Raw genomic sequence first — 19,503 nt, 5'->3', positions numbered from 1 at the left:
TCCTGGAGTTCACTATGTAGACCAGGCTGGCCTTAGAACTCACAGATATTCTCCTGCCTCTGCCTGCCTAGTGCTGGGAGGATGGGCAAGGGCCAGCATTCCTGGTTTTTCTAGCCGGGGTTTTATGTAGCTCAGGCTGTTCTTGAACTCCTGATCCTCCTGCCTCCACCTTAGAAATGCTGGAATTACTGGCTGGTGCCACTAAGGAAATGAGGGGTTGGGACAGGGGGCGTCCCCCACCTCCATTAACTGGGGAGTTGGGGGCAGGTATTTCTCTGATTCATGAAACAGCAGCCCAGCTTCTCTGGGTGGGGCGCTTTTGTACTAAGAGACCCAAAGTTGGTCTCAAAACAGACCCACACTTAGGATGCCACCATGAGGGAGGGAGGGAGGAAGGGAGGGAGGGAGGGTGTTCTTTCCTGCTGGAGACAACCTGACAGTTCCTGAGCCTCCCTCTTTCTCAGTGAACCACTCTTACTCTGAGTTCCCAAGCCTGGGCTTCCCTTTCTGCGCTGTTCTCCCCACACACCACCCGAGACCGCCACGTCCCTAGGTACGCATCGATAACCAGCAGCCCTGAACGCACCGAGCTGAGCCGCCCTTCCTCTTCCTCTCCCCAAGGGTGTCTCTCCTTCTCTGGGAGCTACCCCAGTTCAGTGAGCATCTCTTTCCTACCCGTGAGTTGTCCCCCTTCTCTAAATCTAACTCCCCTCACCCTCCCTCCCTTCCTCTCTCTCTCCGGAAGCTGCCTCTCTGGAGACTCGCTGTTGAGAGCAGAGTCCGGGTCACTTAATCAAAAGGCACCTGTAGACACTTAGAGAAGGAGAGGGGGAGGGAGGGAGGGACTGAGGCTCCCCCACCCCCAGCTAGACGCCTCTTCTGGGCGCTGGCCACACCTTTGGCAGATCCTCTGAAACCCGGGGCTCCGCTTTGCAGTCCTTCTCAATGGGGTTCAGAGCTGCCTTCCCGCCCCCCTCTCCACGACCTTGCCCCCTCCCACCACGGACCCCTTCCATCTCCGATGGTACTCTCAAATAGATAGAATCGGAGGCAGAGCCGTTGGCGTTGGCCAACGTTGGGAAGAAAAACAGCAGGGCTATTTCTGCCTTGGGGAGAGAAAGTGGGCAGAGCCAGGATGATTAAAACCCTAGATATGGGGATTGGCGTGTACCAAGCTTTTCCAAGGGCTTTCTGATGGATGGTTGAGCCTGTTCCTTTCCGTCCAGACTCAGCCACCAGCCGGCAGCCTGTCCTCGAGCAGGCCATCGCGTCTTCAGAGTTTCTTTCCCCCTCCATGTGGAAGGCATCGGGGAGGTGACTTGCGTGCTCGCTGGTGCACACACACAGGCAGGGTTGGAGCTGGAAAGTAATTCTGCACACCTTGGGGTTCTCTGAGGGCCCCACGAAGGTGGGTGGACCCAGCAGCGGCGGCTGTGGCTTTTGTTTTGCAAGCCAAGTCCTTCTTGGTGAGCGAGTAATCCAGTCACAGGCCCACCCTCCGGTGGGCGCCAGTGGTCCGCCTGCCTTACCCACCCCACAGATGCAGAGAAATCGGGGAGGAGGGCGTCCTAGCCAACCTTGTGACCTACGAGATCCGGAGCGCCAAGTTCTAGGCCGTCTTGCGGCCGGCGTAGGGAGTGGGGGTGACGCCCAGCCAAGACCTTCCTCTGGGTGGAGACTGAAATGTACGACCGTTAAGCATTACCATCGGAGTTTACAGAGAAGAGTCCAGGCGAGAAAAGCGGCCGCCGCTCATCCACCCAGAATTTGGGGTGATACTCAAAAGGGGGCTACTCTGGGAGAAGGACAGGGAACCCGAAGTTCCTGGGGGGACACGCTCTGCGGTGGGAGGCAGGGCAGATTCAGGACATACAGGTCTGGGATTGGCTGTGCCGCCCATCGCCCCGCCCCATGTGCTATAAGAGGCTGGGATGCGCGTGCGGCCTGGGTGTGTGCTCTGCGGCCGCCTCTCCGGGTCCCGTGCCCGGCGTCTCTCCTCCCCGCGCACCGACAGCCCGGGGCCGCCGCGGGGCTGGGGGGGATGCCGGGCTGCCGCATCAGCGCTTGCGGCCCAGGGGCCCAGGAAGGGACGGCAGAGCCGGGGTCGCCCCCGCCGCCACCCCGGGAGCCCCTGGCGTCTCTCCAGCCCCCGCCCCCATCTCCGACCTCGACCCCGACCCCCGCTCAGTCACCGCCGTCTCCGAAGGCGGCCGAGACACCCGCGGAGGGGCAGGAGCTGCAGCGCTGGCGCCAGGGTGCTAGTGGGGGAGCGGGGGTCGGGGGACCGGCGGGGATCGGGGGCGCGGGCGCGGCGGCAGGGGCCGGGGGCCGCGCGCTGGAGCTGGCCGAAGCGCGGCGGCGCCTGCTGGAAGTGGAGGGCCGCCGGCGCCTGGTGTCGGAGCTGGAGAGCCGGGTGCTGCAGCTGCACCGAGTCTTCCTGGCCGCCGAGCTGCGCCTGGCGCACCGCGCCGAGAGCCTGAGCCGCCTGAGCGGCGGCGTGGCCCAGGCCGAGCTCTACCTGGCGGCGCACGGGTCGCGTCTCAAGAAGGGCGCGCGCCGCGGCCGCCGGGGTCGTCCCCCCGCGCTGTTGGCGTCCGCGCTCGGCCTGGGGAGCTGCGTGCCCTGGGGCGCGGGGCGGCTGCGGCGCGGCCACGGCCCCGAGCCGGACTCGCCCTTCCGCCGCAGCCCGCCTCGCGGCCCCGCCTCCCCCCAGCGCTGACCTCAGCCCCCGGGACCCCTTGCCTCCCGAGACGGGCGGTCCCCCGGGTGCGCAAGGAAGGACGGACGGACGGATCCAGGTGCTGGGTAGATGGACGGCGTCATCTACGCGGAGGAGGCCGCCGGGGGGCCGGGGGCCCCTGAAAGTGAGACTGAGGTGCGGTGGTGTTGTCTGGTGATTTCTGGGGTACAGCGGGTGTCTGTGTCGAGGGTGCAGTGTCCGGGCTCTCCCGTGTCAGGGCGTCTGCCATCTGTGGGACCCTAACAGAGCTCTCCGTTTGTGGCTTCTTCATGATGGCTTAGATGGCAGTTCCAAGTTCCCTTACAGAGCTGACATAGTAGAGAGTGTTCGTTTCCGGGGTGGGGGGGATTTGTGGCAAACTTTAACCAGCTGGAGCCTGCTGCAACATTGTAACATCTGCCACCGTCGCCTGCGCTCCTGTGGTCTCTCCTGGGTCCCCTGCACTGTAAATCCCTGCCCTTGAAGTTGCTGGTTTCCACACAGCCCAGCTCCATCTCTTTCAGAGGGAAGAACAATAAGGTCCCCGGATGAGGGGTGGGAGGACGGCTGGCTCAGGGCTGTATAACTGAGTTCTCCTCTTCTGAGCCCCTCCCTGTCTCCCACTGGGGGAGACAGAATCCCGTAGAGGTTGAAGGTTTGTCCCCATCGTACTTAGGCCTCTCTGCTGCTAGGAGACAGCTTTTCTCATATTTGTAATAATTTTTTGTTACCTGTGTTTGGAGCATGATGGAGATAACCAGAATTGGGGTGTCTGTCACCTGCTCAACCATCAGCCCCTCCCCAACGCATCCCTAAGATGGCTCTCCCGGGGATGGAGCCATCCCCAAGGGGGCAAGCATGGCATCAACTTCCCTTAAAGGGCCAGACGAGAAATGCCACCTACTGCTTCCTGCCCAGATGCCCTTCAGCTATGTCCCCACTCAGCTATGAGGGGCAGTCGACAGTGGGCATAACTACCTCTCAGAAGGGCTGTGGGGAGGCTAAGTCAGGGCACAAGACTCATTTTCCCACTGTAAGTCCTGGTAGGATGTTTAAATCACACCTAGAGACAGGCGCAACCTCTGCTCAGGGGCTAGGAGCTAATTAAAGTTCTCATTTTACAGACTGGAAAAGGGATTTCTCAAGGTCACATGCCAGAGGGAGAGGAGAGAAGAGCCTGGTCCTAGGCCTCTGTGTGTCCCCTTTTCATCGTTATTCCAGTTAGGGAGAGCTGACCCCTGAACCCTGTCTACAGTGACCTAGAACAATATTGTCCCCTCTCTGGGCCATCTCCTCACATCTCTGACTATTGTTGTCCCTCCTGTCAGGCTTGAGAAGGGAAAGAAGAGGAAGGAAGATGTCAGAGCCACAAGTATACTGTAATTCTGAGAGTCAGGTGTATGGCTGTGATAGGCAGGAGTCCTCAGCTGCCCCTGTCCCCATCAGGCAACCAACTTACTGCTGGGTTCTCAGAAGGCCTTCCTGAAGCCTTCTTAGTTGGAGACTCAGAGCTTCTGAGAAAGCCACAGCCCAGGGGTCGTGGGGGGACTATGGCATGTTCTGATCTCCCAGAGACAGGTCGTTTTGAGTCCTCAGGGCCAGAGAACAGAGGACTTCCTGGAGGTGACATGGCCGGAGTTCAGGCTGCAGCGCTGGGCTGCCGCCAGGACTGCTAAGTTTCTGGTTTGCAGGAATGGGGCCTTTCATCTGAAGAAGCTTTTAGCTAATGGCATAGGGTACTTTCTGTCACCACAGTTAGGACTTTCTCTGGGATTTATTTTAATCAGCTTTGACGTGACTCAGAGGTGGAGTGGGTAGGTACATGAAGAGTCAGAGATGACACTCGATGGAAGAAGGGTGGGTGGGAAGGTGAGGGGACAGGCAGATCTGGCCCCTCCTTCCCCTTCCAGATACCAGGCTGCTCTCCCTGCAGAGCTCAGCGACCTGAATCTCAGGCCGTGGGTTGTGGGCTTCTCAATCAACTAAAAGCCGCCTTCTCAGCCTGCCTGGCCCTCCTAGCACCTTGTGTGGAGATCTCAGGTCTGCCCCACCCTCCCCTCCACGGGTTTCAGGAGGAAGCATGCCAGAGGGCCTCTGCTTTTAAGGGCTGGCCTTCCAGACCTCTTCCAGGCAGCTGTCCCTGGACAGCACTGTCTCAGGAGACCTAATTGCAGCTCAGATTATTTTATTTTAATTTTATTTTTTTGAGACAGGCTTGCCTTAACTTCCATATATTAGCTGAGGCTGACCTTGAAAGCTTTTTAACATTCATTATTTATTTGTGTGTGGAGGAGGGGGGGTTGTGGATCAGGCATGCGCCAGTGATATGTTGAGGTCAGAGGAAAACTTGAGGAATCTGTCCTTTCCTCCACCAAGGGGGTTCCAGAGATTGAGTTCAAGGGGTCAGCCTGGGGGCAGGCACCTTTAGCTGCTGAACTACCTGTATGGTCCCAACAGTGAACTTCTGATCTCTTGCCTTCACCTCTCGAGTAATGGGGTTCCGGGTGCACACCCCACCATTCTGTGTTTATGTGGTGTTGGTGTTGGACCCAGGGCCTGGTGCATGCTGGGCTGTACCCTGCCCTACCGACTGAGCTGTATCCCTAGCCCTGAGAATTATGTTTTAGACTTTGGCTGATATTACTCCACCCCTGAGCAGAAAACACGCTTGCCACGCAACTTCCTGAACACTTTTTGTGTGTGTGTGACAAGGTCTCACTGTGTTGCTCTGGGTGAAAACTTTCTTGGTGGCCTCTAGCCTGCAGATGGGGCACAGTCAGGGACCCTTGGAATCTGTGCACGGAGGACACTCTGTGTGACCCAGTGAACCTGGGCGCTCAGTAAGAGAGGAACAAGCCCCTTTTCTCTTGGCCGGGCCCAGCTTAGCAGTGCCACCAGAGGGCAGCGTAGAGCTGCTTCGCGAGAGTTGGGGGCGTGGCCGGGGACATGCTGGGTTCCGGGTGGCCCGGACCTCAGTCACCCTCGTCTGCGGTCCCGGGGATTTCTGGCTTTGGGCTGTAAGGGTCCACAGAATAACTGGGCGGTGGTGGCGAACGTTTTTAATCCCCGGCACTCGGGAGCGGTGGTGGCGGTTCCCGGAGCCCATTAGGAGAGGCGCAGGAGAGATTCTAGAACGAGGCTTCCACCAGAGGTATTCATAGATTGGTTCCGCTAATGACAGCACCGGGTCCTGCCACCACCCAACGACCAAGGTGGCCTCCCAGAGATTAGGCTGAAGCGACAAGTCCTGGCTAGGGTGTTGCAGACGTGCAGTGGGCAGGGTCCTGTGCTGACAGCTCCAACTGTTGAGAACCACTCAGGTGCCCTGGCGTCTCAGCAGGCGAGGCGCCAGGCGGGGAGGAGGCCTTTAGGAAAGCTGGGAAATCCCCAGCCGATTTCTTCCCCTGTTACTCCTTGACTACACCCTGGCCAGAGACGAGAACCCTTGGTTCTGGGCTCTGAGTTAACCGCGTTCCTCACACTGGGCACTGTGCTAAGCACTCTACACAAGCTCAGTGGGATGATGGCAGCATCGTTTGGGGGGCACTTCCGGGTCCTCGCTTTTAAGGGGTCCGGTTCTGGGGAGGGAGGGAGAAGATGCTGGAGGGGCGGCAAAGTATGTCTTGTGCCCATCCCCCCGGACTGGACAACACATCCTTGCCGGGTTGTCTGGGTTCTGGGGGTGAGTCAAGCTGACTCAACATACCTACCTGGCTTATGGCAAGGGTGAGCCAGAGATGTACAGGGCTGCAGGGCTGTCCACCCTCCCTGAAGGCCCGGGCAGGAATGTCTGTCTGGTATCAAGGGAGCAAAAAGCCTGGATGGCAGGAAAGGCGCTGGGACTAAAGCTGTGAGGTACCACCACCAGGCCTTCTTGGGGGAAAAAAAAAATATTTTTACTTAAGTAATGTGTATGTGTGTGCAGGTACCTTTGGAGGGTAGAAGTGTTGGATTCTCCCGCCCCAAGGTGAAGTTACAGGCTTTTGTAAGCTGTTTGATGTGGGTACTGGGAACTCAATTGGCTCCCGAACAAAAGCAGCGCAAGCTGTTGACCTCTGAGCCATCTCCCCAGCCCTCGAATTTTGAGGGAGGCTGGGACACTAGGGAAGAGCTAACTTGTGTGTATAAGAAGTCCTACTGAACCAGGCGGCCGTGGCACACACCTTTAATCCCAGCACTAGGGGGCGGAGGCAGGTGGATTTCTGAGTGATGCCAGCCTGGTCTACAGAGCACGCGCCAGGACAGCCAGGGCGACACAGAAAAACCATGTCTCAAAAACCAAACCGAAAGAAAAGTAGTCCTACTGAATACCTCATGGTGGGGCTCTGTGAATGCTGGGACCACTCTTCAAAGGACAGGAGAGAACAGTGTAGGCCTCGGTGTCTCTAGAGGAGCGGTTCTCAACCTGTGGGTCCCGGCCCTTTGGGGGTCGCCCATCAGATATTTACATTATGATGTATAATAGTAGCACAGTTAGTTTTGAAATAGTAGCAAAATCATTTTATGGTTGGGGGGTCACCATAACACGAGGAGCTGAAGTAAAAGGTCGCAGTGTTAGGGTGCGTGAGAACCACAGCTCTGGGGCATGACCATATCTGGGATCCCTGGAACAGCCCTAGGGAGCTCCATAAGGGGAGAAGTGGAGGAGGGGCGGCCTCTTCATTACAGGAACATTCCATTCCAGCTGCTCAGACTGGTGGGGATCCCAGCCAAGGACAAAGACCCAATGGGACCTCTGCTTCTCCGAGCCCCTTTCCAGAGCAAACCCTCCTCCCCTGCCTGCCCACCATGGTCCTTCTCGGGGAGACAGATGTGGTAGGCTCTGGGTGGGGTGGAGCAGCTTCCGGAAAGGGTAATTAAGGCTCTGGCATTGTTCTTCCAGCTCCTCAGAGCCGCCACTCCATGGGTCAGGACTTCTGCATTCTGCTCCTTCTCTGGATACCGCCTTCAGGAAGACTTCCAGGACTGACTGTACCCGTCTCGGCGCCCTCCTCTCAGGAGCCCTCACGGTGGCAAGGGGCTGGGTCCTGGGAACTTTCTGTACTCTGAATTGCTTTCCGTACACTGCATTTTCCATACTTTGCTTATACAGAGACCCAAGATGCTATCCAATTAGCCAAGACCACAGCACACATTGCTGGTGTGACCATGAGGAGAATTCTTATTGAAGACAGACTCCTCATTCTTAAGTCCCAGTGAGGCCGGAGTCCCTGTTGTCACCACTTCTTTGTCCAATAGCTCCAGGAAGCCTATTTGAGGCAAATCACTGCTGTAGGAAACCCCCATTTCCCCCACCTAGTGCCCTTGTCCTCCCCGTGTGAGTGAGGACATACCTGGGTCTCCTTGCAGACAATCAGCTGCTGCCTCCTAGGGGGACACCTCTTTCTCAGGATGAGGTAGTGGCAACATCAAACATCCAAAGCCAACGTAACCGCACAAAGGAAATCCCCTTCTTCATGTATCCTGATAGAGGGAAGGAGGCACATTTACGCGCACCGCCCGGAACCCATAGGCTTCTGTACAGTGGCTGTATAGCGACTTGGTCCCCAACTGTATACAGCGCAGGAAGAATAAAGCTCAGTAGCGTGAGGATGGCGCGTGTGGTTTTTGAGGTTCACGGTGCCAGTGTCCTTGCCACCTTGCCTCTGGGTGGATGGGTCTCTTTCAGTTGACAGCTCCTGAGGGGCTTCTGTTGGGCTGGCAGTCAGCCTGGGGACTGGTTTACAGACTGATTTTTCCCCTGACTTGGCTCAGAGCTGACCCTCAGGAAGTCTCTCTGTCACCAAGGGTGTGATGAAGCCCAGAGTGCCACCTGGTGAGGCCGGGGCACTGTGGTGGTGGATGGCAGCAGCCTGTGGTGTGGGGTTGTGGTATCTGCCTACTGAGGTCTCAGGAGCCTGGTGTGTTGAAACTGGGATGAGTTTTTTGTTGTTGTTTCGTTTTGTTTTTTTCTTAAAGGACTCGTTCTAAAGGTGTGGGGTGTGCCTAAGAAACTACCAAAAGGGAGCCAGGCTAATCACATGGCCGTAATTCCAGCCTTCAGGAAACTGAGGTGAGAAGGGAGGGGGGGAATTCAAGGCTAGCTTGGGCTACACAGGGACACCCTGTCTCCAAGAAAAACAGAACTGGAGATACAACTTCTTCAGTAATAAGGTTGTCTGCCTAGAATGCGCAAAGCCCTGGGTTCTAGAGACAGAGCTCAGGAGAGTAATTTCCCCACTGTCGGGCGGCAGGGAGGCAAGTTTTAAAGGGCTGCTGCCATGGCCGGAGGGGTGTGGACCGTGGCAACCTGGGAGGGAGGGAGGGAGCAAGGACAATGAACACCGGGTCCTTTCAGGCTCCTGCTGGAGAACAGCAGGAAACCGGGGAACAAGGGGGCCATTGATGACATCCAGCAGTCTCCCCAGGGCCCTGAGTACAAGGGTGGACATCATGTCTGGGAGGGGCCTGCCTGCCCCCATGCACCTGCCTGGGCTTACTCTTCCTCACAGCTACTGGCCTTGCTTGGCACTCTGACTTGCAGGCTGGTAGGTAGGAAGGGTAGGTGGGTTGTCACCGACACAACAGTTGGAAGGTGAAAACCATGGCTCTCCCCTCAGCTGCGCTCTGGCCGACTCCAAATTCCTGATTGCCTACACGGCAACACATTCTCGGGTGGCGCCAGGGATGATGGTCCAAGAGAACAGTGTCTTGCACAGTGTTTCTCTCACACCAGGAAACAACGCGCCACACCCACAGGCTGTCAGGGGTGTTACCACAGGTCCCAGACAGTCACCACAAGCCATGACTGTTGGCATAGATACATCAGAATATGTATGTCTTGGCTCATCACTACACCCTGCCAGTCATTCAGAAAATAGCCCGAGCCTTGCCACACACGCGCAGGACACGGCTGTCACCGCCACTCACGTGGAATTACACTGCAGGGGTGGAATGCCACGTCCTGAGTCTGACCAACCTCTTGGACCACTCTGGCCTCGTTTTTGTCTGTAAAATGGGAGTTGAATACTGTTCTCTGGAGTTGTGACGGGGGTGAAGCTCGAAATGTTGGGGCATACCTAAGCGTGCATCTGGCCTGGGATGAGTCGTGCTTGACAACTGTTGCTATGAACTCCTGCCACTCCCCCCGGCTCCTCACTTCCATGCGCATGTATGTACCGGCTCCAGAGAGCACCCACACCCACACAGGACTGCCTGACATCCTCAGGCACAGGCGCTCTCCTTCAGACATGCCTGCCAGGACACGGGTACATTCGGAAGAGTTCCCTTGGCCCAGAATACTTTCTCCAGACAGCCAAATGGCTCGCTTCCCAGAACCTTGAAGTCTTTGGTCAGTCGAATACCATCTTTTAGTGAGGGACACCTTCCTTGTGTTAGGACCTTGTTATGTATATTTTTATGCATTGCTGACCTTCTAAGACCACATTGTTTGTCTGCCCCATCAGGGTGTAACCGTCCCAAGGGGAGGGACCCTACCACCCAGAACCATGACGTGGTGGGCCCAGACCATGGATACAAAAGGTCAGGACTTACGGGCTTCTCGTCTGAACTGAGCATGTCCATGAGCCCTCTGCCCAGCTCATTGAGCCTGCTGTTTCCAGTGTTTCCTGCTCCTGTTCAGGCTCACACGGCTCAATCAGGAGGTAGGATAAGACCTCGGTTAGGTGGCCGCAGCTGGGTGGGATAGGAGAGCCCTTTCAGTTGCCTCCCTGGCCATGAAGGACTCAGGTGAGGCCTCTAGCCAAACCCACAGGGCAGGTGAGGGCTTCATCTGACGACCTGAGGTCTCCTTTGCTGCATTATTTTTTCCACCCTGGCTGAAACCATCAGTCACCACTTCAGAGGAGCCTAATGAGGCTGAAGGCTTTGCAATCCCCAGATCAAAGAGGCAGGGTAAACAGTGGGCAGCGTCCAGAGGTGAGTGGCCAATGCCCCGAGGAAACAGCTCCCCACAAGCTGCTTTCCTTGACCACTTGGCTGGCAACTATCTGGCTTCAGAGAGACCTTGGCCCTCTCTAAGGGACCTGTTTACAATAAGCCAGAGCAAGCCTATGCTCACTTATCAGGGAGAACGCACCAGGGCTCTGGGGAACGCTCCAACCTCCCCCTCCCCCTAGCAGCTTTCTTTCATTCCAGAGTCACCCTGCTTGCTTCCAGGAACTGAACTCCAGGACTTTAGGACTCAGGGACAGATGAGAGATGGATATTCTCTTTAACAAGGTCTGGACTTGCGGAGGCAACACTCCAGCTCACAGCTGCCAAGCTGTGGGCAGTACATTGCAGTCACTCCTTGGCCCCTCCCACAATACGAGCCAAACTCAGCCTGAGGAGGTAGTGCCAGCCCGAATCCATCGAGCACCTTTCCCTGGGAGAAAGATACAGTTATGCTCAGTGTAGGCAATCTTTATTGGTGGGAAGAGTGCAAAATAGCAACAAATCCAGAGGAACGGGAAAAGAGATGGGCCGTGACTCCCTCCACTGTGTGAAAGGCCTATAACCAAGCAAGTGGGGTCAGAGTAGTAGACTGGATTGTGGCAGCTTTGAACTTAGGAGCCTCCAACAGAAGCGCCCAGACAGCAGGGCTCCTGGGAGGCACAAGGGAAGGGAGAGGAGGTGACACCCTGGGGGAGGAGGGGTTATGGGTTGCGCCTATTCTGGCTGTTTGGAATCTGTCCACTATTTACCTCAGCCCACAGGAAGTCCTTACAGCCTAGGGCAAGGACACAAGTTTCGGGAGACTGAATTCCCATCCCTGCAGAAAACCCAGAAAGCTGCCTCACGACTTAGTTTACCTCTTCCTAATGATCAGCGAGGTTGGACCACTAGGCTCTCTGATTGACTCAGCTGGACCCCAAGAGAGTAGTCCTGTTACATGGTATCATATTTTAGCCTGTGTAGGAACTTCTGGCCCCTGCGGGCTGACCCCTTCTAGGCCATGGGAATCAACCCACCGTGTTGCTTCTGAGGCTACCGCCAAAGCTGTCTTTGTCTTTTCAGGACAAGTAGCCTGTGTCCCCACAGTCATGCAGGTCCAAGAGTGTGGTACCAGGCCAAAAGGGCCTTCTGTCAAGAACCCTGACTTGGTTTTAAGCCCATAGATGCCTGGCGCAGGAAAGTCAGGTCTGTTCAAAGGCCCAGCCCTACAGTGCCGGGCCAGCTGGCACAAGCGGCCTGTGTCTGGTAACATCCTCCACACATACCTGATGACCCCCCCCAACCCCCCACGAAGCTCATTCCCTCCTGGCCCGGCTCAGAGTCAGTTGCAAGGCAGCCAGGTGGGGTAGGAGTGAGCCCGGGGCAGCAGAGGCTGCATGGGGGTCACATAGTAATTAACGGGGGCTGCTGGCACAACCCCTTCCGAGCCGAGCCGTCGCCAGGCCAGGGCAGCCGTGGCAGCGGGGCCCTGCTCGGCCAGCGCCTGCAGGGCTAGCATGGCGATGAGGTCCAGCGTCTGGCGGCGCTCGTGGCTCATGAGGCACACGGTGCTCTCGTTGACCACCTGGTGCAGCGTCACGAGGCAAGCGTAGCGGCGGGCCACCTCCGCTCCGCAGAAGTGAGCCTCCAGGTAGCGCTCCAGGACGCGCCTCTGCTCCACCAGGTCCGGGAAGTCGATGAAGAAGCGCGAGCACATGTAGCGCTGCAGGGCGCGGGCGTCCGTGCTGGGCCGCGGCCGGAAGCCCCGCACCAGGAGGTGGCAGTACTTGAGCAGGCCGCCGCCGCGGATCTCCTCGGGGCTGCGCGTGGCGATGACGCGGTGCTGCAGGTGCTCCAAGGCCTCGGCGAAGTCGCCGTACAGGCTCTCGCCTGTCACGGTGGGGTGGAAGGCCTCCGACATTGGCGTGGAGGAGCACTGGCCAAAGAGCAGCATCGAGTCCAGGACGATCTGGAAGGAGTCAACGCTGAATTCGAACTGGCGCCTCACGGAGTCCACGAACTTGAGTTCCACGTTCTTACCACTCTTGTTGGATAGCGAGATGAGGCTCCAGCGGTCCAGGTCCGTGCACACTTTCACCAGCTTCTGCACATAGGCTTCCTTGAGCGTCAGCGGTGTGATCTTGGCCCGGCTCACTCCGGCTGGCAGGAAGTCCAGCAGGCAAGCCAGGACCACTGCCTTGGTGAGCTGGAAGGAGGCCTCGCTCTGCAGGTCCATCTGGAACACTAGGTCCAGGTCCTTGTAGCCGAGGCCGCTCTCAGGGTGCAGCACGTGGCTGGCAGCTGAGCCGTGCAGGCGAACGCTGTGCACCCGCAATCCCTGTTCTTCCAGGCTTCTGCGGACCACCTGCAGGGGATTGGAGTGGGGGAGAGGGTGTCAGGTGCCTGGACCCCAGCTTGTCTTTGTGAGACCTTTTAACTGGCAGAGCCTCCATTGATTTGCCAACCCCAGTTGAAAGGAATGACTCAGAAGAGCAATAAAAATAACAAAGGTCAGCAGAGAACTTACTGAGCACTTTGCATTAAAATACAACCTCACTTAATCTTTGTAATTAATCTGATGAGGCAAGGTTTATTCCTGCTTCACAGGTTGGGAAATAGAGGCACAGAGCAGCCTGAGAGCTACCAGAGTTACACAGCTGGTAAATACAGAGCTGGGCCTTCAGTTCGGAGCCCAGGTTCTTCCCACTGCAATAACCAACCTTCCTAACGCTGCAAGCCAAACTCTGTGACTAACTGGCTCAGGCGGACTGCTAAGGACCCCACGTGGCTTCACACATTAACTTCCGTGAGAATCCTTTTGAGGACTACAGTTCCCTGACAGATGGAAGGCCAGAGATACAGAGGTGTAAAGAAACACGCCCAAGGCTGTAGATTACAGATTACCCAGGCTAGGCCCAGAATCTTGGTTGGTTGTTTTCAATATTTAATTAGGAAAAAAGTTTTTGAGACAGGGTTTCTACAAGTAGCCCTGGCTGTCCTGGAACTTGCTCCACAGACCAGGCTGGCTTTGAGCTCAAGAAATCTGCTTGCTGAGTGCTGGGATTAAGGGCAAGTGCCACCACATTAACTTTTTAAGTTTTCAATTTTTAAAAGATTTGTTTTTATTCTATGTCCGTGTGTGTGTGTGTGTGTGTGTGTCGCCTGTATGCACACATATGCACCACCCACAGAGGCCGGAAGAGGTAGAAGGAGTTACAGGTGGTTGCGGGCCACCACGTGAGTGCTGGGACTAGAAGCCAGTCCTCTGGAAGAGCAGCCAGAGCCCTTACCTGCTCAGCCTTCTCCCAGCCCATTCTTTCTGTGGACTGACACACACTCCTTCCCCTGCCCCCATCCTCACCAGAAACCAGGGAAGCAAAATACCACACGAGCTTTCCAGATGAGGAGACTAAGGCTCCAAGCAGTAATCCCCAGCCACTTAGAAGGCTGAGGCAGGAGGATATGGAGCCTCATATCCAGGAGAGCCCTGGAACACAGCAGGGACACCTAAGCCTTCTGGAACTCGGTTCTTAGCTAGAGCCCTGGGCAGTGGCACCGTGGGAGAGGAGTGAAGCCGGGGGTGAATACAGACATTAGGTTTCTCAGCAACCCCAAGCCCTTCTCCACACATGGTCCTGAAAGTGACCAGGCAGCATTCCTGCCCTCAGTGACTCTGCAACCCCACCTCACTGCCAAGTCAGCGCCAGCTCTGGGGCAGGCTGTTCTCGGGCTCCCAGGGAATTACTGCGAAGAATGCATCTAAATGCTGAGGAGGCAAGCTGCGGTGGGGCAATCCGGCGGGCGGCTCCTCCAGGAAGACTTCCTGAAGGGATTGCCATGGTAACGGGGGTGGGAAGGAAAGGACCCGCCGTCGGAGCTTTCAGCCAAGGGTGGGGGAGGGAGGAGTCCCACAGGCAGGTATTTAGTAAGCGCCAGATGCAGGACCTCAGCAGAATCTACCGTGGGGGAGGGGACTGGGGTGTGGCTCAGCTGCTGGGAAACTTAGGTTCACAGGTGTAAAGACACATCAAACCCAGGTATGGCTGATTCCAGACCTGTCCTTCTGTTTTACTGCTGGGTGAGGAGCCTAGAGGTCCCAGTCATGGATGCTAAACTCCCTCCCTCCAGCTGCTGCCTGCCTACCCTCTCTCTACCACTCAGACTGAGGCTTCAGAAGCAGCAGATCATCTGGTCCCCCTGGCTGCCCTTTCCAAACTTCAGCAGGGCCTGGTGGAGAATGCCTGTCACCCTGGCACTTGGGAGGCTGAGGCAGGAGGATCACTGAGAGTTGGTTACCAACCTGGGATATTACAGCAAGGGCTGGCAAGACTGTGTGTCAAAACTGAACCAATTTCTGCATGTCTACAGATCTATCTAATTTAAAAAAAAAATTTTTTTTTTTTTTTTAAAGACAGAGTCTCAGTAGCCCAGGTTGGCCTCAGAGTAATTAAGGTTAACTTTGAACTTCCAATCTCCCTACCTCCATCTCCTGAGTGATGGGATTGCAGGTGCAACACCACTTTTTTTTTTTTCAAGATGAGAATAAATGTCAAATCACTGAAGCCCTGAGCAGTTAGTTGATGGTGGGAAGGTGGCGGCTGGGAAGTAGCTGGAGCCATCCTATGGATCTTTCATTGCACACCCTGGCAACTGTCCCCAAGTGGCCAATGAGAGAAGACCATCCCTTCCCCGAGTTCCAGGTGAGCTGACTGGGCCTTAGTGCCAACTCCTGCCCTCCAGCTGGTGCCCACCCCAGGGCATGGCATCTGGCCTGGTAAGTAGGTAGCAATCCCCTCATTAAATCCCCTGCGTCAGGGCTATGGGACCAGTGTTGTCAGCCAACCATTGGCTGCTGTCTCTTTCCCAGGTCTGACTACAGCCAGTTTGACAGGCGGTCACCAGATACTGCCACACCCGAGGACTGCAGGGCAGCTTGCAGCCTCCCAAATCAGACTTTCCAGCCACGGGGGGCGAGGGGGGAGTGACTGTAGCTTGCTTTCTCCTGTGCTGAGGTGCCCAATTCCCCAAACTGCTCTGTCCAAGACCTTGCAAAGACTGAAGACTTGCAAAGCTTGCAAGAGCAAGCCCTCTGGCTGCAGCTGGAGAGATCAGCTTGTTCAGTTCAATTCTCTGGACTCAGAGAAGTCAAATGACTTGTTCAAGATCACAAAGTCAATAACTGAGTTGAACTAGAACCCGCTCTCCAGAGCTAGAGCTGGGGGGGTCTCAAGTGGGTCCCTTCAGCCAGGCACAGCAAGCGAGGATGCGTTTGTTTTTGCTGTGGGGAAGACCTTGTTGGGTGTAGACGTAGAGGGCTTCCATTCTGGAACCGTGAGACAGTTTAGCACTGGTGAGAAGCCATGACAGGCTCCTCCCTTTCCACCACCCCTCATATCTCAACAGCTTTTAAAGCTGCTAGCTGCGGCCTCCCACAGACAGACCAGCTGCATAGGCAGGTGAAGGCTAGTGTTCCCTTGGGAGTCTGGAACCAAAAAGAATACTGCTGAGTAGCCAAAGCCACCCCCATTGAACAGATGGGGCCACTAAGACCAGACCAGCAGGGGGAAAAGGGATAAACAACGAACCCAGAAGCCCAGCTTTTCAGTGTGGTCTCAAGGCCTCTGCCACCTCTCCACTCCACAGCCAACAGCTTCCTCTTCTGGGATGACTGTGCCCCTACTTTAGGAGGACCATGCCATGAAATTGACTCACTCTCCCTCACTTGACCGGGAGACAGGGGCTAGTACCCAGCCACATTTGTGCTTGGCGTCTGTTTAGATACTTGTCCCTGCAGAGAGGTGTACGCGCTGGGCACCACTCTCCTTCCCTCCATGCCTGGGGTAATGGCATTTCCTCAAGAGAAGAGCCAGCACGGTGGCAGCATACTCCTATAATCCTGGCTCCTTGGGCAGCTGGGGCAGGAGGATCATTTGAGACTACGGGTTTGAGAGGAGCCCAGACAAAACACAGGAAGACCCTATCTCAAAAACAAAACGAGCTGAAGCTGGCTTACTAATAATCCAGAGGACGGCGGGAAAGGAAGGAATGCCTCAGCCAGCACCACTGGGACAGCCAGTGAGTCAGCCCCGGAGAATCTGACCCCTCCCCCTCCATCTCATTGCTTGTTCCTAGGAAGGGAGGGCATGACCAGGCCCCAGCAGCCACCCTCCCCCTGTTGGAGGCTACAGTAGCAGGTGGTACGGGCAACTCTACCTGGAATTCTACCTGGAATTCGTGTAAAGCCCACGCAGGAACCGTCACTAGACTCTTCTGGTTCTCATGATCCGGGGACTCCCCTAAGATATACATGTTGAGCTTGGGGGCCAGGGGAAGGGTGGGAAACTCGTGAACCTGTAGCACCTGCTCCTGGGGCGCTCAAGGGTTCCCTGAGCTCGATATCCCCCCCGCCCCCGTAACCTCAGGTAGCTCTCCATCACCCCTCGGTGATGAGGGCCTCGGCTAGAAGAGGGCCGAGAGGGAGCACCTTCTGGTATTTCAGAACACCGTAGTGCTGAGACTATAACCGGAAAGAGTTAAGTGTGGGGTCGTACAGGGTTAGGTAAAAGGAAGAGCTGGGTTTGATGGAGCAACTCCAGAATCTGATCCTCGGAAGGGAGATGGTGCTTTGGGGTCTAAACCTTGGCCTGGCCTTCATTCCCAGTCTTAAGGGAGGAGGAACACCTAAAATGGAAATTTGATGCTATCAGGGGTGGGGTCTCCGGTCTGGCCACAACACGTGGGAGGCGGGGGAGTCTCCCCAAGGATTTGGCTGTTTCACCTAGCCAAGGTTTCCCGAGCCAAGGGCTGTGGGAACACAAAAGGGCGGAGTGCGCCTAGAACCCTCAGGGAGCAGGAGGTCCAAGGATGCGGAGTAGAGGAAGAAAGCTATTTTGGAACCCAGCACACACACTTCCCCATTGGAGGCTGCCAGGGCAATCCCCCCTCTGGTGCCTCCCTCATCTCCACCCCATAGCCCAGCCAGCGTCTCCGTGAGTGGTTCCCACGGACTAAGGGTTCTCCAGAAGGCTGGACAGGCAAGCTCAGCAGGCTGTAGTACGAGCGGAGCTGACGGCCCGGGTTCCCGTTCCTTAGTTTCCCCAGCCACCGGGCCCGTCTCGGCAGAGCGCCACCCCGCGACCCTCCCGGCGCCCCCTCACCTGTACAATCTGTAGGGGCTGCACGCTCAGCGTGGGGAAGTTGCCCCGCCCGTGGATGGGGATCGGCTCTTTCAGCAGCGCGTCCAGCCGCTTCACCTGTGGCCAGCTCAGCCGGCTCTGATGCCGCCCCAGGGAAGCCGGGGAGGCCTCCGGGTCCGGGCCGCCGCCGGCCGCCCCGGCTGTGACTCCAGCCGGGTCCTCATCCGTCCCCACCTGCGCCGCTGGCCGCTCCGGGCTCTCAGCGCCACTCTCCGACGGCATCATTCGCCCGACCCCGGCGCCCCGACGGCAAAAACCCGGGAGTGGTGGAGGCGAGGAGGGCAGGGAGAGTGGCTGCGCACGGGCCAAGGCGGGGTGCGGGGACCCGGCGGCGGCGGCGGCGGCGGCGGCGGCGGCGAGGCAAACCCAGGAACACCTCCGACGGCGACGGCGGCGGCGGCGAGGACTAGCAAACCTTCGAGCCAGGTGGATGGGACCAGCTGACACTTATAGGCCGCGGGCCGCACGCCCATTGGCCGGCCCAGCTGTCACACAGGAGCTGCCCCGCCTCCCGTCCCTCCCCCTACCGTTGGCAACCAGGCCTGCTGGCTCCCGGGCGTTTCTGATTGGCTGGAAGGCACGCCTCTTCCCCGCCCCCTCTCTCGGGCTGGATTCCCTCCTTTGGTCTTTAAAGAACTTCTGCTGCTTGTGATTGGCCGAGCCTGCCCGGACTCAGAGGCACAGCGCCCTCCAGCGGCAGAAAGGAGGGCGCTCTCTGCAGCGTCGCGTTGCAGTGTCTAACGAAGGCGGCTGCTCGCTCAGTTGTTCCCTGGCTTGGCGCTTCGAGCCGCAGCATGCCTGGCGCGCACGTTCCATTTTAGGTGAGGTGAAATCTGCTCAGAGAGAGAGAGGGCGTTATCTCCCATCATCGCATAGCGTGTGGGTGCCCGTTATGGGCCTGATGGAGGTGTAAAAATCGATGCGGCGCCCTCTCTCTGCTCCATCTGGGCAGACCCAGGATTTTTTCTGGAATGGAGATTTCTATTTTTTTTTTTCTCTCTCTCTCTCTCTCCAGATCATAAAGGCCGAGGCTTGTTGCTACTTTTGAATTAGCCCACCCTTTCAGATAGTAAATATATATGACGTGGAGAGGAGCGGGAACTAAAATCCAACCACCCTGTTTATCACTGCAGTGATTTTTCTTGTCATTACCTGGCTAAAAAGTAAAAGGGAATGAAGGAGGAAGCAGGACTTAGGAGTAGCTACACCCAGTGTCTGACAGGACACCGCTCTGGTCGCCTGGTCGCCTCGGACCAGAACGCACATTTCTTGTTTCCGAAAGTCCTTGTTTTCCTCTGCTGGAAACCCCAAGAGAAGGTGCCATGTGCTCAGCCAGGTGGGTTTTTTTTTTTATTTACTGATTAATTAATTAATTAATTTGTGTATATATATATATATATATATAAATTTTTTTTTTCCAGAGCTGAGGACTGAACCCAGGTCCTTGAGCTTGCTGGGCAAGTGCTCTGCCACTGAGCTAAATCTCCAACCCCCACTCACTATGCAGATCAGGCTGGCCTTGAACTCACAAAGATCTGTACAACTCTGATATTCAAGTTCTGGAATTAAAGGCTGTTCCTCACATTTATTGACTGCCTGTGTGGGTGGGGGGCGGGGGTGTTCAGGGATTAAATTTAGGTTCTCAGCCTTGGTGACGAGTCTCTTTACTCCCCC

General features: G+C 56.6%; 2 protein-coding genes and 1 long non-coding RNA gene across 3 annotated transcripts; 2 read left to right on the top strand and 1 right to left on the bottom strand.

Moving 5' to 3' along the window:
• Positions 1-1,953: 1,953 nt before the first annotated feature.
• On the top strand, positions 1,954-7,772 carry Trnp1 (TMF1 regulated nuclear protein 1). The gene is made up of 2 exons (XM_055611298.1): positions 1,954-2,875; positions 7,602-7,772. Exon 1 carries the CDS (start codon positions 2,042-2,044, stop codon positions 2,717-2,719), a length of 678 nt encoding a protein of 225 aa, XP_055467273.1. The 5' UTR covers positions 1,954-2,041; the 3' UTR covers positions 2,720-2,875; positions 7,602-7,772.
• A 62-nt stretch (positions 7,773-7,834) lies between these two features.
• LOC129679839 (uncharacterized) lies at positions 7,835-12,479 on the top strand. Its single transcript, XR_008720590.1, has 3 exons — positions 7,835-8,771; positions 10,165-10,362; positions 12,318-12,479. It is a non-coding gene; the product is annotated as an uncharacterized LOC129679839 (long non-coding RNA).
• On the bottom strand, positions 11,108-18,233 carry Tent5b (terminal nucleotidyltransferase 5B). Its single transcript, XM_055611297.1, has 2 exons — positions 17,791-18,233; positions 11,108-12,998 (listed from the first exon to the last, which is right to left on the bottom strand). The coding sequence occupies exons 1-2, from the start codon at positions 18,052-18,054 to the stop codon at positions 11,976-11,978; spliced, it is 1,287 nt and encodes a 428-aa protein (XP_055467272.1). The 5' UTR covers positions 18,055-18,233; the 3' UTR covers positions 11,108-11,975.
• Positions 18,234-19,503: the final 1,270 nt, after the last annotated feature.

Source organism: Psammomys obesus, unplaced genomic scaffold (genome assembly GCF_907164565.1).
Source record: "Psammomys obesus unplaced genomic scaffold, mPsaObe1.curated_primary_1811, whole genome shotgun sequence".
Lineage (NCBI taxonomy): Eukaryota > Metazoa > Chordata > Mammalia > Rodentia > Muridae > Psammomys > Psammomys obesus.
Note: the sequence above shows the minus strand (reverse complement) of the source record. Positions and strands in the feature narration are given on the sequence as shown.

Coding starts and splice junctions, on each gene's coding strand:
- Trnp1 (XM_055611298.1), top strand. CDS start 2,042: ATGCCGGGCTGCCGCATCAGCGCTTGCGGCCCAGGGGCCCAGGAAGGG.
- Tent5b (XM_055611297.1), bottom strand. CDS start 18,054: ATGATGCCGTCGGAGAGTGGCGCTGAGAGCCCGGAGCGGCCAGCGGCG. Junction 12,999..17,790: donor AGCCCCTACAGATTGTACAG/GTGAGGGGGCGC, acceptor AATCCCCTGCAG/GTGGTCCGCAGAAGCCTGGA.